We start from the raw sequence: 18,127 nt of genomic DNA, 5'->3' as shown, positions 1-18,127 counted from the left end.
TTTAGTTTTTGAAACGTAAGACATTTAAATCTTTTTGACACCCTGTTTTTTTCTGTTGAACACAATAGTAGATACAGTTGATTGTTAGCTCCCCTGTTTTTTTCCCCCAATTTTTTTTCAACACATTTTTAAACATAATAGTTTTAATAACTCATTTATAATAACTGACTTCTTTTATCTTTGCCATAATGACAAAACAATATTTTACTAGATATTTTTCAAGACACTAGTTTTCAGCTTAAAGTAACATTTAAAAGCTTAACTAGGCAGGTTTGGGTAATTAGGCAAGTTATTGTATAACAATGGTTTGTTCTGTAGACAATTGAGAAAAAATAAAAACTCAAAATCAGTAAACAACAATGGAAGACACCTGGTTACCAGTTTCCAGCTTTTTTCTATATAGTGTTCAACAGAAGAAAGAAGCTCAGGTTTGTGATAAAAAGGTAGTTCAAAACCTTTATGAGTTTCTTTATTTTGTTGAACACAGAAGAAGATATTTTGAAAAAAGCTGAAAACCTGACTTCCATAGTAAGTCAATGGTTAAGGGTTTTAAACATTATTTAAAATGTCTTTTTTTGTGTTATACAGAAGAAATAAACATCATAAATGTTTGAAACAAAGAATGGGAAGAATCATGTGTATTTGCCCAAACCTATAGTATCAACACTAGATGCAGACTACTGCAGTATAAATGGCTTTTTAGAACATACATTACCCCAGTAAAGCTAAATAAATTTAATTCAAATATTTCTGACTGGTGTACAAAATGCAGAGAAGAAATAGGTGCACTCTATTATTGTATGTGGAAATGTAAAGAGTTGCAGAAATTCTGGAAGGAGACTCTTTGCTTAATTAGTCAATTAACAGGGGAAAATGTTCCTCTTGAACCCAAACTGTGTTTATTTCATATATTCCCATATATATATATATATATATATATATATATATATAGAGAGAGAGAGAGAGAGAGAGAGAGAGAGAGAGAGAGAGAGAGAGAGAGAGAGAGAGAGAGAGAGAGAGAGAGTACTTTGGTTGTGAATACAAAGAAGCGCAAACTAATGGATTTTAGTTTGCTGCAGGCCAAGCGTGTTATTGCATTAAAATGGAAAGAGACTCAAAGGCCCTCTTCTAATCAATGGATCAAGGAAATGTCCTGTAAACTTACATTATCAAAGGGAAGTTAAAAGACTTTTATAGCATTTGGAACCCCTTTCTACACTTTTGCAACCAAGTGGACCTAACAGTAGAATAGAGCTTAAATAAAATGTCAAGGTCAAACAGTGAACTAATTTTAATGTTAAATGTAAATAATTACACTCTATATTAACCTATTTTTTTTTTTCATTTACTTATTTATTCATTTTTATTTTTGATTTTCTTATTGTTGTTATTATTTATAAGTTTTGTATGTTATCCTGGAGTTGTAATGTGTTGTCCAGATGTTTAAATGTCTTGTTTTAATGTTGTGAAAATACCAATAAAAAAAAATTTATATATATATATATATATATATATATATATATATATATATATATATATATATATATATATATATATATATATATATATATATGTTTGAAACAAGTTCAGACAAGTAAATAGTGACAGACTTTATTATTTTAGAGCGAACTGACCTTTTAGATTAATGACGAAGGACCAGTAATTAAGCAAACAAAATCTTAAATGTTCATCTGAGAAAAGTTAAGAAGATTTTTTCTAAATCTTAATTTCCATCCACACATCATCAATATAAAGTATAACAGTCTTTTTAAAATCCATATGCAGATCTGTTTCTCTGTTATATATCTGAATCAAACCTTCACCCAGAAATACAAACACCCAAAAAGTACACACACACAGAGCAATAGAGGCAGGATGTGGTCACATGGATTGTGTTTTGATGTGACAGAACCCTTTCCTGGATACAACACAATTTTTCCACTTTCATAAGATACAATACAACAATCTCAAGCATTCTGCAGGAAAATCTGCATAAAGAAAATGTCAGACATTTTTTATAGCAATGACCTGCTCCTTATCACTCTGAGGGCTCTATAAAACCGCATCTATATCTTTACAGAAGGCTGAACTGTGAACTGCGATGTGAGTAGAAGAAAATAATAACATGTGAAACTCTGCATGATTTATTTTGTGTCATTCTGTAATAACTCAATTAAATTTAACATATTAACAACTGCACACTAGTGATGACATGGTGCACCATTAATCTGACAAATGACTTGAAAGATGAGTTTGACATTATCATTTCACTGGCATGAATAGCATGCATTGCATAAATTTTCTTTTTTTTTCTGCTTATTTCCTGCCTTGTTTCGTCATTTCCTGCTCAGGGACACATATCGCTCGCATGTAGTGATTGTCTGAAATACAATGCTTGCAGCACAATGGAATCGCTTTCTGTTTATCACGGTGCCATCAGCCGAGAAATGTGTGAGATGCGCCTGAATGAAGCGGGCAAAGATGGGAGCTATTTAATACGGGACAGCGAGAGCGTTGCGGGCGCATACTGCCTCTGTGTTCTGTAAGTTCTCAACAAATCTCAGCATTTTGACATGCAAGCTTATTTCAGCTGGATCAGTTAAAGGGATGGTTCAGCCAAACATTACAAATGCACTCATTATTTACTCTCCCTTAAGTGGTTCCAAACATTTATGAGATTCTTCAGTTTAATATGAAAGAAGATGTTTTGGAGAAAGGTGAGAACAGGTAACCATTGACTTCCATTAACTAACTTTTGTGTTTAACAGAATAAAGAAACTTTGAAAAGTTTGAAATGAGTAAAGGGCGAGTAAATGATGACAGAATTTTTCTTTTTTGGGTGAACTATCCCTTTAAATAAACACTCAAACTGCACTGTAAACATGTAATTAGTTGATTTTACTTTAAAAGTGTGTAAAACTGTTGCCGTAAAATTATTGGCACATATTTTTACAAATTTTGACAACTATTCCAAGGTTTTCTCACTTTTTTAAAGGGATAGCTCATTTACTCAGCCTTTACTTGTTTCAAACCTACTTGAGATTTTTTTCTGCTGTTAAACACAAAGTAAGATATTTTGAAGAATGCTGAAAACCGGTAACCATTGACTTCAATTGTAAGAAACTAACTTTTGTAATGTTTGAAATAAGTAATGGCGAGTAAATCATGACAGAATTAAAAATTTTGCGTGAACTATCCCTTTATATGAACACTCAGCTTGCAAAAGTCATATGCTTGACCTTACTTTATTTTTTAAAAAGTGAGTAAAACTGCTACATTAAAATTATTTGTGCATAATTATAAACATTTTGACTACTGAACTGTTTCAAGTTAGAATGGTTTTTTTTCACTTATTTAAAGAGACGATTCAACAAAATTCTGTCATCATTTACTAACCCTTTACTTGTTTAAAACCATTTTGAGTTTCTTTATTCAGTTGAACACAAAAGAAGATATTTTGAAGAATGCTGAAAACCAGTAACCATTGACTTCCATTGAAGGAAACTAACTTTTGTGTTTAATCGAATAAAGAAACTTGGAAATGTTTGAATATGAAAGTAAATAAAGACAGAGTTTTCATTTTTGAGTGAACTATCCCTTTAAATGAACACTCAGCCAGTAAAAAGCAATTGATTGACTTTACTTTTTTATAAAACCATGAGTAAAACCATAAAATAATTTGCACATAATTATACAGATTTTGTCAGCTTCTCTGTTATACAGTGTTATACAATGGATTTTCACTTTTTTAAAGGGAAAGCTCATTTACTCAGCCTTTACTTGTTTCAAACCTCCTTGAGATTTTTTTCTGCTGTTAAACACAAAAGAAGATATTTAAAAGCCTGCTGAAAACCAGTAACCATTGACTTTCATTGTAGAAAACTAACTTGTACTAACTGTATTTAACAGAATAAAGAAACTAGGAAATGTTTAAATATGAGAGTAAAGGATGACAGTTTTCATTTTTGAGTGAACTATCCCTTTAAATGAACACTCAGTCTGCAAAAGGCATACGCTAGACCTTACTTTATTTTTAAAAAGTGAGTAAAACTGTTACATTAAAATTATTTGTGCACAATTATAAACATTTTGACTACTTAACTGTTTCAAGTTACAATGGTTGTCTCACTTAATTAAAGGGACAGTTCAACAAGAAATTTAAATTCTGTTTTGATTTACTCACCCTTTACTTTAAAAACCTTTTTGAGTTGCTTTATTCTGTTGACCAAAAAAGAACATATTTTGAAGAATGCTGAAAATCGGTAACCATTGACTTCTGTTGAAGGAAACTAACTTTTGTGTTTAACATAATAAAAAACTTGAAAATGTTTGATTATGAGAGTAAAGGATGACAGAGATTTCATTGTTGAGTAAACTGTCATCATTTACTCACCCTTTACTTGTTTAAAACTTTTTGAGCTTCTTCTGTTGAACACAAAGTAAGATATTTAGAAGAATGCTGAAAACCAGTAACCATTGACTTCCATTGTAGGAAACTAACTTTTGTATTTTTTACAGAACAAAAAAAAACTTGGAAATGTTTGAATATAAAAGAGTAAATGATGACAGAGTTTTCATTTTTGAGTGAACTATCCCTTTAAATGAACACTCAGCCTGCAAAAAGCAATTGATTGACCTTACTATTTATTAAAAACGTTTACATTAAAATTATTTGCGCATAATTATACAAATTTTGTCAGCCTAACTGTTCCAAGTTACACTGGGTTTACAAATTTTTTTAAGGTATAGTTCACCCAAATATAAAAATTCTATCGTCATTTACTCACCCTTTACTTGTTTAAAATCTTTTGGAGTTTCATTCTACTGATGAACAGAAATGAAGATATTTTGAAGAATGCTGAAAACTGGTAACCATTGACCTCCATTGTAGGAAACTGTGTTTAACAGAATAAATAAACTTAAAAAGGTTTGAAATAAATAAAGAGTGAGTAAATGATGACAGAATTTTCATTTAGGGGGCCAACTATCGCTTTAAATCAACACTCATTCGGCAAAAAGCAATTTATTGACTTTACTATTTATAAAAAAGTGAGCAAAACTTTTACATAAAAATTATTTTTATGATGACAAAATGATGACAAAATTTGTCATCATTTACTCACCCTTTACTTGTAAAACCTTTTTGAGATTCTTCCTTCAGTTGAACAAAAGAAAAGATATTTTGAAGAATGCTGAAAACCGGTAACCATTGACTTCGATAGCATTCACTTCTCTTACTATGAAAGTAAATGTTTACAGGTTTTCAGCTTTCTTCCAAATATCTTTAGTGTTCAAAAGAAAAAAGAAAGATTTGGATCCACTTGAGCATGAGTAAATAATGAGTACATTTTCATTTATGTGTCTGTCCCTTTCATTTATGTGTCTGTAAAATTAACTTCTCACTTTATAGGCAATGGATTAACTCAGTTTTCAAAGCACAATTGGTAATTGTTATTTAAATGATCTTCTTCTGCTAATTTTTATTTGTCATTTCCCACTGCCAGGTGTAAAGGTTTTGTCTACACATACCGGCTCCAAAAAGATTCAGCGGGCTCCTGGGCAGCTGAGGTGAGGAATCTCTAATGCAATAAAGCTGTGTAACAAAACAGGGTACATTTAAAGACAACTGAAAAGTAAACTTTCACATCATATATCATTAATAATTCACTCTAGTTTTTCTGTCCTACAATTCTCTGGTTTTGTCATTTTTCCTCAGCAAGGGCTATTAATGAATAATTCTCGAGAAACCACATGTGAATGAAATCATATTGCAGTATTTGTGGGTGTTTTCTTAATTATAGTTTTATCTAGTTATATAATTGCACAAATTTACAGGCCTGGAATTCTCAATGATTTGGAGTTCAAAACATGTATTTTTCACTGTAAAACTTATATATACCGTAAAAAGACTCTGTGGGTTTCACACAATCAATTTGTGTTGGTCATGAAGACATTAATTAACTTATTAGTTTTTACAAATTTAGGTGGACTGAACATAAAAAATTAGGTTAAGTAAAAAAAACTTGAGAATTGTTTCAGCTTATTTAAAACAGTTAAAGCAAACTTAATTTATGGACACACTTTAAGACACATGTTGTCCCAACACAAATGAATTAAGTAAACTTAATTGTTTTTACAAATTTAAATAGATTGAACACAAAACAATTTGTCCTCTAGAAAACGGAAGAATTGTGTTGGTTCAGCTTATTTTAAATAAGTAGATTAAAACCATAGCTGAATAAAGTAATATCGCAACATTTGTGGGGTTTTAATCACTGCTTTATCTCTAATACAATTTTTGTACACATTTACAAGTCTACATTTGTGCGTTTATTTTATTATTTTGTGGTTACTCAAGTTTTTATTATCCTAATAATCTTAAACTTACACAATGCCCTGTAAAAAGCAATTAGCTATTTTAAGTGCTTTAAAAGGCTAATTTTTTACTTCTCTTTGCTATTTGGGCTTATTGGAACCTTATTAGAATAAAAATCTAAGTATCATCTTTTGATATGATGTACTTTTAGAGAAAAATTATGTCCATTTATGTGGACTTGTGGTCCGAATTTACATAAAACACTTTTTTCCTGAATGTTTTTTAATGCATATATAACATAGATTATTTTTTACTTGCTTTGACTATCAGAGAGTAAAAACAAAAATAAAAACCCATTTTGGACAGTTAAAAATAGGGTTTGGGACATTTCATATGCTGCAAAACAGTTGCAGGATGACACTGAATGTCTGTAACAAAATATAAAACATTCAAAGTATTTTAAATACACTGTAAAAAATCTAACTTACAAATTGTTAACTCAGTTTAAATTTGTAAGTTATGTGGACATATTTTTGAGCTCAGAGTTGAATTTACTTATAGAAACAATTTAACTGGATGTTTGTTCAATGAAAGTAAAAAAATCAGTTGAGGAGACTTTGAATTTTGATTTCTTCATCTGAGCATTTACCACTGTGAAAAATAAAAAGTTAAGGTAACTTAAACATGTAAAGCAACCGGCTGCAAAGAAATCTTAAGTTTATTAAGCTTCAGTGGTTGAAGTTGTGCCAAATTATTCCATAAAGTATACTTGATTTAAAACAGCCTTTTCCGTCAACTTAAAAAAAATAATTCGGCAAAACTTCAACCACTAAATCTTAATAAACTCAGCAGCCGGTTGCTTTAAAATTTTAAGTTAACGCAACTTTTTATTTTTTACAGTGTAGCCACTTAAGAGCTCAAATGTGCTGTCCACGTATGTGGACACTCAAGCCCTATAGGAGGATATAAAGGTTAGTTCACCCAAAATTGAAATTACCTCATTATCTACTCTCCTGTGCTTTTAAACGTTTATGAGTTTCTTTCTTCCGAGTTGGACCAGTCACTTCCATAGTAATTTTTTTTATTCGACTGTGGAAGACTATGCTGCAACCAGCATTTATCAAAATATCTTCCTTTGTGTTCAAAAAACATGTTTTTGTTTGGGTTTTTTTGCCTGCATCCAACATTGTAAAACTAATATATAGCTGTAAAAAACGCTGGGTTGCACACAATCAGTTTGTGTTGGGACAGCATGAAGGCATTAAGCTAACTTATTCATTTTTAACAATTTAAGTGAATTGAACATAAAAAAATAAGTTTAAAAAAATTCAGAATTTTGTTGATTCAGCTCATCTAAAAAAAGTAGTTTGAGCAAACAGCAAGCATAATTTATGGATATGCACACACACAAATTGGGTGATGATAAACAATCACTCAAACTTGTTTCAAACTGAAACAAGAAAGTGTATCTCAATAATCTGTTAATCAATCAATCATTTCTGAGTATAAAATAAAATGTGTTTGACGAGTATGACTCAAATGGAGGATGAATCAGCTATGGAAAGAAAGTTTGGGATGGATGATATTTAAAAGATTTAACAGAGGAAAAAATCTGTCAGGACTTATGTCTCAATGTGCCATTATAAGACTACATGACATTATAGCTCTAGATCCTAGATCAGGGGTCACCAACATCAACAATTATGCAAAATATATATTCAATTATCTGAATAAATTCATATCAAATGGTTGACTTGACCAGGATTTCCCAAACTTTTCAGCCTGCGACCAACAAAATAACAATCCCAGTGACGTGAGGCTCCCACTATTTTTCGGAGGTGGTTATAAACATGCAAACAATCCATGCATTAGCTCACACACACTTGTAGGCCAATATAAACACGACAGTATTGACAACACAAAAAAGCACAACAGTCTTATAAACATAAGTCTTTTCTTGGTTTAATTTTGGAGATCAAAAGAGCCACTTGGAGATCATTGGTCCATGTTTAGACAAGCCCCGTATTTATTTGCCTTAAACTGCCTCACCAAGAAAAACATTTAATTTCTTAACTCCTGATGTTGCTGGTTAATGCCGCTAGTTTTTATTTCAACACCTCTAATCATTTCTAAAATATCAGCCTCTACCAAATGGTTGATAGAATTGAAGTCAGATTTATTCCTCCCCCCACCCCATTTAATTTTCCCCAATTTATGTTTAATGGAGAGATTTTTTTCAGCACTTTTCTAAACATAATAGTTTTAATAAATCATCTCTAATAACTGGTTTATTTTATCTTTGCCATGATGACAGTAAATAATATTTGACTAGATATTTTTCAAGACACTTTTATTCAGCTTAAAGTGACATTTAAAGGCTTAACTAGGTTAATAAGGTGAACTAGGCAGGTTAGGAAAATTAGGCAAGTTGGTGTAAAATGATGGTTTGTTCTGTAGACGGTCGGGGGAAAAAATTGCTAAAGGGCTAATAATTTTGACCTTAAAATGGTTTTAAAAAATTAAAAACTGCTTTTGTTCTAGCCGAAATAAAACATATAACACTTTCTCCTGGAGAAAAAATATTATCAGACATACTGTGAAAATTTCTATGCTCTGTTAAACAGAGTTCAAACGGGGGGCTAATAATTCTGACTTCAAATGTATGTCGGTTTATGGTAAAAGTATCAGAATTAATACATGTACAGTACTATGAAAAATCTAAAAATATGAAGTGTACGATTCAATGCATTTAAAAACATAATGAAAATAAAAAAAATTGAATCTTTATTTTTTGAAGTATGCCAAAAAATATTTCTGATTCTCATTTAACAGGTTTTCTTGTTTGTTTGTTTTACTATAAAACCAAAATCAATTACAGTTGTGCAACAGGGATATGTTCATTAGATTGTTTTGTAAACCAACATTACTGTGTGTGTAAACCATTATTTTAAAACAATCATTCTTTAAATGACTTTAGCAGTCATTAAAACAGTCAAAATATGGTCGACCATTTGGTAGAAATCAATCTGCTGTAACTGACTGTGTTGTTAATCTAACATAAACACCCCATGAGTCAAAATCCAATAAAAATAATGAAATAAAATAAATACAAACAAAATAAAATAAAACAAAATAAAATAAACAAAAAGCTGATGCACTGACAAATTATGTGATCAATCAGTCATGGCAACATATGTTTTTAGGTCATTGTAACTTAAGCTAATCATGTTCTAACTTAATTGTATAAGTTTTGCAAGCTGTTTTATGTCAGTTTGGCATAATATAAATTCAATGGACTCATAAGGTTAATTTGATTCAGCTTAAAAAATTAAGACAACCGTTTTTACAGTGAGGCTTTTTATTTGCATGTTGTATTTTGAGTAACTATTTTTAACTTCTGTAGGTTGCGGATAAAATATGCTAATTATATTAGATTATTAAAATGCATTTGATTTTCGGAAATCACCAAGCGACTTCAACTTTAGTAACCACTGGTCTTGACGCATAGTATTTAAGCAAGTAGAAAATTAATAACTGAACTGCACTCAAAACAATATCGCTGTCGCTTGTTTATACTTCCTGTTTAAAATAAGCTGAAACAACACTTGTCATTTCTTTAGCTAATTTATTTGTTGTATGTTCAGTCCACTTAAATTTGTAAACCATTAAGTTAACTTGCATTTTGTATTGGGACAACATGAAGGAATTGTATTGGTCCAACTACCTGGTTAGGGGATTTGTAGTTTCCTGCATGCTTTGCTCTGGATTGCTTTAAAAGAGGGAATTGTTGACAATAAAAGTAATCTTGGGTGTTTAAAGTTAAAGACGTGCTGAAAGTACTAGAAAGTAGAAAGACGTGTTAGAGTTCAATCTTCACTTTAGTTTGAAGATTTAGAAGAGTTTTATGAAATGCTTTGAGTTTTGAGACTTTGACCACCTTGCAGAAGCACCCATGCTTTGGCTGTTGGCAGCTTAATTAGTAAAAATGCCGTTTGCTGCTTTGCTCAGTGAGCAATAACTGTCCTAAAATGAGTTCTGAGATCAGTCTCTATCAACCGTATATATAATTCCTGAAATATGCTTAAAAAGGATTTTTTAGTTCATTTAGGACAGGGATGGGGAACTTTTTTTCTATCAAGGGCCATTTATATTTTAGTAACATTGTTTAGGGGCTACACTAAATTATAGGGCTGCTCGATTATGGGAAAAATCATAATCACGATTATTCAAAATGATTATCAGTTGGTCAAAATTATTCATCCTCCTGTGAATTTTGTTTTTTTAAAGGACAACTTTAAATAAAACTAAGAGATTTAGAGATGTGCGACTTATAATAGTCTATTATTATTATTAATAGACATACATAATATTATCATACATGATAATATAAGACTTTTGAGTTTAAGTTAAATATAAATAAAAATGCATTTAAACTTTTATTTGACAAAATCATGTTGAACCAAATTGAATTTAATTGTGTAAATAATGTTTTTTTTTATTTTTAGTTGGAGCTGAACTAATTTATAGGATGGAAATCCTGCCCTCGCTTAAATTGAGTTTATCCAGTGAGTTACTTTTTGGGAGAAATTTAATCACAGTAACTAATTATTTAACACAAACTTAACTAACAGAAATGGGTACATTTTTACATAATTTTGATATTTTTTCATTTAATTTTTACACACTAAAAAATGCTGGGTGGGCGAGGCAGTGGCGCAGTAGGTAGTGCTGTCGCCTCACAGCAAGAAGGTCACTGGGTCGCTGGTTCGAACCTCGGCTCAGCTGGCGTTTCTGTGTGGAGTTTGCATGTTCTCCCTGCCTTCGCGTGGGTTTCCTCCGGGTGCTCCGGTTTCCCCCACAGTCCAAAGACATGTGTTCAGGTGAATTGGGTAGGCTAAATTGTCTGTAGTGTATGAGTGTGTGTGTGCAAGTGTGTGTGGACATTTCCCAGAGATGGGTTGCGGCTGGAAGGCCATCCGGTGCGTAAAAACTTGCTGGATAAGTTGACGGTTCATTCCGCTGTGGCGACCCCGGATTAATAAAGGGACTAAGCCGACAAGAAAATGAATGAATGATTAAATGAAAAAATGCTGGGTTCCACATAATCCCTTTGTGTCATCACAATAAAAATTGATTGAGTTATCTTGATGGCTTTTACAATTTTAAGCTGTCTGAACATGAAACAATTAAGTTGTCCCAAAGAAAACCTCAAGAATTGTGTCGTTTCAGCTCTTTTTAAATAAGTAGTTTGAATAAGCAGAAGAAATATTTTAAGTGCATATTTTAGACCAGTCGTTCCCAAAGTGGGGGTCGTGGGACAATGACAGGGGGCCGCTTGGTGATTTCTAAAATAAGTTTTATTAAACTATTAGAATTATCATATTTTATCCATAACCCACACACTGCAAAAAATGCTGATCTTGCTTAGAAATTTGGTCTTGTTTCGAGTCCAAATATCTAAAAATTCCTAAAATTAGATTCATTTTCTTGGTAAACAAAATTACATGTATTTTGCTTAAAACAAGTTAAATAATCTGCCAGTGGGGTGAGAAAAAAAATCCTATTTAGAATAGAGGTGTAGCAAAATAATCTTGATATGAGAATATTTTTCTTACCCCATTCGCAAATAATTTTACTTCTTTTAAGCAAAAATACACAAAATTGTATTGTTTTTACCCTGAAAAGGCCAATTATCTCATGCAATTTTGTCTACCAAGAAAATAAATCTAATTTTAAGAATTTTTAGATATTTGGACTCGAAACAAGATAAAATTTCTAAATAAGATCAGCATTTTTTGCAGTGCAGAAGCTAAAAATAGTACACTACCTGACAAAAATCTTGTCGTTGATCCCAGTTGTAAGAGCAACAATTAATAACTTGACTTCTAGTTGATGATTTGGAAAAGTGGCAAAAGGTGAATTTTTCTGCTTGAATAATCTGTTGAACTGCATCCCAAACATCACAAATACTGCAGAAGACCCATTGGAACTCGCATGGACCCAAGATTCTCACAGAAATCTGTTTGGTGAAGGAAAAAATTATAGTTTATCCACATTCAGTATGTGGATGTGCCAGAGATCTGCAGAGTGGATGGAAACATCAACAGCCTGAGGTATCAAGACATTTGTGCTGCCCGTTACATTACAAACCAATTACAAGGGCAAATTGTTTATCAGGATAGCGCTCCTTCTCATACTTTAGCCTCCACATCAAAGTTCCTGAAAGCAAAGAAGGTCAAGGTGCTCCAGGATTGGCCAGCCCAGTCACCAGAGATGAACATTATTGAGCATGTCTGGGGTAAGATAAAGTAGGGGGTCATTGACGATGAATCCAAAGAGTCTTGATGAACTCTGGGGGTCCTGCAAGAACGCTTTCTTTGCCATTTTAAATGACTTTATTAATAAGTTATTTGAGTCTTTGCAGAGATGTATGGGTGCAATCCTCCAAGCTCATGGGAGTCATAGACATTATTTCTACTGCATCATGACTTTATATTCTGTACTGTACATTATTTCTGTTTAAATAATTTAAAGTAAGGCATGATCATGTTTTATTTAGGTAAAATAAGCGTAATCTAGAGGCCTTTACCTTTCAAATAAGGCACTTTTCTGATACCAAATAATCAACTATCAGTCAAGTTATTATTTGTTCTTCCTACAACTTGGATAGGTGACGAGTCTTTTGTCAGGTGGTGTAGTTAACAGTTAAAAAGCAACAAGCAAATAAAAAGCCATCAGCCTTTACATTTTTCTCATAGGATTGTGACCCCCTGGTGTGTTTACATTAGATTAACAGCACAGCAATAGCGTCAGCTGCAGCAGATTAATTTTATAGCACCAGGTTAAACTTTCTTATACCTTCATGACAATCAAATACATTAAAACTAAATACAGGCCACAGCTGAACATTGAGGATGGTCTCCAAAATCAAGCCAAGAATAGACTTGTGCTAAAAACAGTCTCAATAGGTGAGGTTAATATTAAATAAAACAAATCAGTATAAATTATAGCCTCCGAGGAATGTGGAGGTCGCAAGTCACTGGCATTGCTATTTGGGGGGTTGTGGGCTGAAAAGCTTGGAAACCCCTTTTTTAGACTATTGGTATAAATCAGATATGTAGATGGATTATACTGATGTTGTTGTTGATGTTTGTGTATTCATTTATTATTATCATTATTATTTTGACAGACAGCTCCAGGACAGACTAAACGCTTGTTCCGCAAAGTCAAGAATTTGATAAGTGCTTTTGAGAAACCAGGCCAGGGCATCGCCATTCCTCTCCTCTACCCCGTAACCATCCAGAAGTCCTACTAGAATGCTCCTCATCATAAGCAAACTGAAACATGTGGACAATTTCAATGTATGGTCACTTTCAAACCCTTTCACAGCCATACATCTGGATTTGTATATACCAAAGGATTTGTATAAAGGGGAAAACGAAAGCCTCATTTTGTAGAGATTGTTTTAGTATGTGAAATTAACAAAGCGTCGTGGAATATGTGTTTAATACTGACTTTAATGGATTTTTAGTACACTATTTTTAAACCATTTAAAATCTGTTATGTGATTATTTGGGTAATTGTTATTACTGAACCTACTTAAAGTGCTGTGTTATTTCAGCCTCAGTGAGTTTTCCAATTCCTAAACTGTCATTTAAAATTTGAACAGATAACTAAATAAATTCTGAAAAATGAACACTTTTGCTGTGCCTTTTCATGAGTTACACACACACACACACACACACACACACACACACAGACACATATGATGAAAGAATAACTGTCTTTCAAAACCTCTTTTGACAGTGCAAAAATTGACGAAACAGCTATATCTCACTACCCTTACAAAAAATAACTGAAATAACTGAAAGTAAAACTGCAGTATATAGAAGTATAACTGCAGTAAATTTAAGTATAATCGCAATATTGAACTACAATAAAGTGTAAACACAGTTGAAATATAGTATAATAAAGTTCAACAGCAGTATAAGTTGCAGTAAACTGGAGTAAAAACAAGTAAACACCGTCTTACCTGCACTTGTGCTGCTGTAGTCTAATGTGCCAATGGTGTGGTAAGAACTGTACTGCGCTTGTGTTACAAGGGGTTTGTTCGTCAACATCTTTAAGAAAATTTTACACTTTTTTCAATTATGTTTTTTGGATTCAAGTAAAAGTACTTTTGGATTGCGTAATAAGTGGGGAATAATCAATCAAATCTTGTAAAAAATTTTATATTTGCTAACAGAAACATTAAATGTAGGTTGCACTGTTAAGGAAATTCAGCGTGTTCCAGTTTAACTGGTTAAAGTGAAATAATTTCAGGCAACTCTTCAAACAATTCAATTATAACTAGTTTTTTTGTAAATGTAGGACTTTTAACAGTTTTAACCCAAAAATTACCAGCCAGATGAAGAAGAGCCAGAGTCAGAGATTCAAATAAATAAAGTTTACTGAAGATAGTTGCAGTTTCATCACCAGAAGCCAGCTTCAACATTCTCAAAACAACATCAACAATTATACTCTCACATAACGTCATTAAGTGTGTCAAGCCTATAGGTGTTTTTACCTGATTGGTTAAAACACAGATAGACTAAGAAAATTTCCACATGGGTGCGTGCGAACAATTCTGAACAATATCTCAATATCTTAAGCATATAAATGTCAGACAGCCACTAGGATGTTTAGAGCTGATCCCAGACCTGTGAAATGGTCCACAAAGGAATAGAACAGACACACAGTACAATCTGCTATTGCTCAAGGCAGAGTGTATTTTCAGCCGTTAAAAACCAATATAATCTACATCCAAACTGGCAGCTTACATATTAATAATAATCATAAAAGATATCAAAAAGGATATGTGTTACTCCATCTTGGAACGGACAACCATCAGAAAATCCACACCATCATAAATTAAGCTACACTGAAAAAAATTATTTAAACATGATACCTTAGATTTACTACATTTTTTTGTGGTTGCCCAATTAATTTGAGCTGATTTTAAACAAATAAATTAAGTTGAACATTACTAAATTTAATTAGTTTGTTTCAATTCAACAGAGTTAAATTGTTTGCAAAAGTTTTTCAGAAAAAATATTAAAGTGCTACAATACATCTGGAAAGTATTCATAGCGCTTCATAGCGGTATATAAATTTGCAACAATTAAAAAAAATTCACATTGTTATTTTGGGGTTTTGTGTTTAGAATTTTGAGGAAATTAATAAATTTAATACATTTTGGAATAAGGCTGTAACAAAAAAAAATTTGGAAAAAGTGAAGCGCTATGAATACTTTCTGAATGCACTGTATATGTCGGCGCACTTTACCACTAGGCTATTGGTGCTAACATCTATGTTTAGAATTCTAAAATGCATGGTGCTGTGTGGCTAAACATGGGACGTATCTGGCTCAGTTCAGGTCCAGTTATGGGTTATTAACTTGGCTGAGACTTGGCCCAGATATGGTCCATGTTCGGCCCTTGTCTGGAAGCAAGACTTGATCCAGTCATGTACTGTAATTCACTGCGGCATGTGGGCCAAGCAAAAGCTGATTTTATGGGCCAGAGCTGGGCAGGCCCTGATTAGCTAATCAGGAGGACCAGGAGAAATCCCGGTAGGCCGGTTCGTTTTTTTGGCCGTGAGGGTTGGTGTCCCTAGCTGCTTGCATTCTCACGAGTCGCACTTTTTTCATTTATTTGCTTATTTGACCATAGCCTCACTCTTTTTATTCATTATTTTGCCGCAGCTCAGCTCTTTTTATTTATTTTCTCGCAGCCCCGTGAGCAAAATGCAGCCTGCAGGTTAATAATGACTTAACTATCATTCGACCCCAAACAGCAGCACCTTAGTGAATATAAAAATTTGAATAATTAATATTAATGAATATTACACCTGCTCAATGAAAATCAAACGATTCACTACATTAATAAATCTGACATAACTTGACCATAAATCTGATAGTAAACTGTGGTTGAGTCTTGCAGATAACAGAGTCGTGCAATACTTTTTTTTTATTCCAAACACTCTGGCTTAACAGTACTATTGTGGTCCAGTGGTAAGCATGATGTGTTATGACACTGCTGACCTGAGTTCGAAGCTGACTTAAATAATTTATTTATTTATTTTTTTTTTATTTTTATTTTTTTTTAGTGTTACGACATATAATACTGTTTGGGTTGCTTATGTAGGTGTAGGTATTTTATAAAAAAAATTTGTGTGACCACCGTTACAAAGGACTGGATATCTAAAAAGAATTTAGCACAGTATATATATTCAGACATTGCACTGATGTGGCCCGGTCTAAGGCTTGAAACTCCAAGGCTGAAAAGGAGTCGCACTCCAGCCCTGGAGCTGGGCCAGAGAAATTTTGCTATGTGGGTAATTATGATTAGAGCGAAAAGTAACAAATGTTGTTGGCACTCCGTTGCTCCGTAGCGTAAAATTAAGTATGCTTTGCAGTTTCAAAAAATAGTAGGCTGAAGCGTGTATCTGGATTAAACTTAAAACTTACATGTTTCCATTATTGCAGAGCATTTTTTTTTAAAGAACAATTCTTCCTTGCAAATTCAAAATTATGATGCATATTACTGCATGTAGATTATACGTGCAAGAAAAAAAAATGCTGTAAGAAAAAAAGGCTTACAGATGTTGCAGATTTACAGGCAGACATTATGATGGTGCATTATTGCCATGTGGCATGTAATCAGAGCATTCTCTTAGGTTTAGGAAACTATAATCAAAGGTGAATAGGATCTATAAAGGTCCACTGCATGAAATGCAGAGGAAATCACACTTTAAGCCACATCAAAGTAATTTAAACAGAACAAACCATCTCCTTCCTCCCGCCTTCCATTGTGTTTTGGCTTTTCTGCTGTGGTTGCTAATTTTAAGTCTTTATTATAAGCAAATTTTCCACTTTTCAAAATATATGTCGTCACATTTTCCCTATTCAAAACAAATTCACCACAACACCATCTGTCAGCCACCTACAATGCTGTTCGTTCATCTACATCCAGAGCAAAAGATATTGCATGATAGATATTCTGTGTGACAATCTTTTGAATAATTAGACATAGTTTAGAGAAGCAACGACTGCATGGTTTAATGGGGACTGTCCCTGAAATAAATGCTTTTAAATGTCAAACATTTGCCAGAAAGTTCAAACAGTGAACAATAAACTAAACAAAGCGTATTATATGACTTTTTAGTGTCAAAATGTTCTTGTTTAGTCATGCAAGGAATAATATAATACTAAACCAAGCAAAACATAATGGATGCCATAACAACTGCACTTATTTAGCTGATTCAATCTGTACTTCAAAACCATCCACACCACAAGTGAACAAAATAACAGCACTCTTCCAATTGTTCATGAGAAAAGTGTGAAATGCCTGCACAAATCTGCAGGCTCTGGTTATTAGTGGTGAAGTATTGAGATACATAAATACACACACACACACACACACACACACACACACATTTTTATACAAATTTATATATATATATAAATTTATTTATTTTAATTTTATTTTTTTATAAAATGTTGATAATAGAAAATAATAAAAGACACAACAAATGTGTAATATATATGTGTCAATAAATAAAGGTTTAAATGAGCATATCATACAAACATTTTAGAGAAAATTTCAGACAGCTGAGCCTTCAAAAATTAATCGGAGAAGGAAGTGGGCCCCGTGAAAAAGAAGTGAAAAAGATTGAGAACCCCTGCCCTAGTGAAGAAAAACTCAGCCTTTTTTTTTGTATTCCAAACTACAGGTCAAATCATTATAAAACAGATAAGTGACATTCTAAATC

At 32.5% G+C, this 18,127-nt stretch overlaps 1 protein-coding gene across 1 annotated transcript; it reads left to right on the top strand.

Moving 5' to 3' along the window:
• Positions 1 to 1,902: 1,902 nt before the first annotated feature.
• Positions 1,903 to 14,012, top strand: sh2d1ab (SH2 domain containing 1A duplicate b). Its single transcript, XM_021481290.3, has 4 exons — positions 1,903 to 2,103; positions 2,352 to 2,542; positions 5,505 to 5,568; positions 13,506 to 14,012. The coding sequence occupies exons 2-4, from the start codon at positions 2,406 to 2,408 to the stop codon at positions 13,629 to 13,631; spliced, it is 327 nt and encodes a 108-aa protein (XP_021336965.1). The 5' UTR covers positions 1,903 to 2,103; positions 2,352 to 2,405; the 3' UTR covers positions 13,632 to 14,012.
• The last annotated feature ends 4,115 nt before the right edge of the window (positions 14,013 to 18,127 follow it).

This window comes from Danio rerio, chromosome 14 (genome assembly GCF_049306965.1).
Source record: "Danio rerio strain Tuebingen ecotype United States chromosome 14, GRCz12tu, whole genome shotgun sequence".
Classification (NCBI taxonomy): domain Eukaryota; kingdom Metazoa; phylum Chordata; class Actinopteri; order Cypriniformes; family Danionidae; genus Danio; species Danio rerio.
The sequence above is the reverse complement of the archived record's forward strand: the minus strand, read 5'-3'. Positions and strand labels throughout refer to the sequence as shown.

What these genes read in the sequence shown, in the direction of transcription:
- sh2d1ab (XM_021481290.3), top strand. Translation starts at nt 2,406, where the DNA reads ATGGAATCGCTTTCTGTTTATCACGGTGCCATCAGCCGAGAAATGTGT. An exon ending in GCATACTGCCTCTGTGTTCT is followed by an intron (nt 2,543 to 5,504) that starts GTAAGTTCTCAA and finishes TCCCACTGCCAG; the next exon opens with GTGTAAAGGTTTTGTCTACA. An exon ending in CGGGCTCCTGGGCAGCTGAG is followed by an intron (nt 5,569 to 13,505) that starts GTGAGGAATCTC and finishes TTATTTTGACAG; the next exon opens with ACAGCTCCAGGACAGACTAA.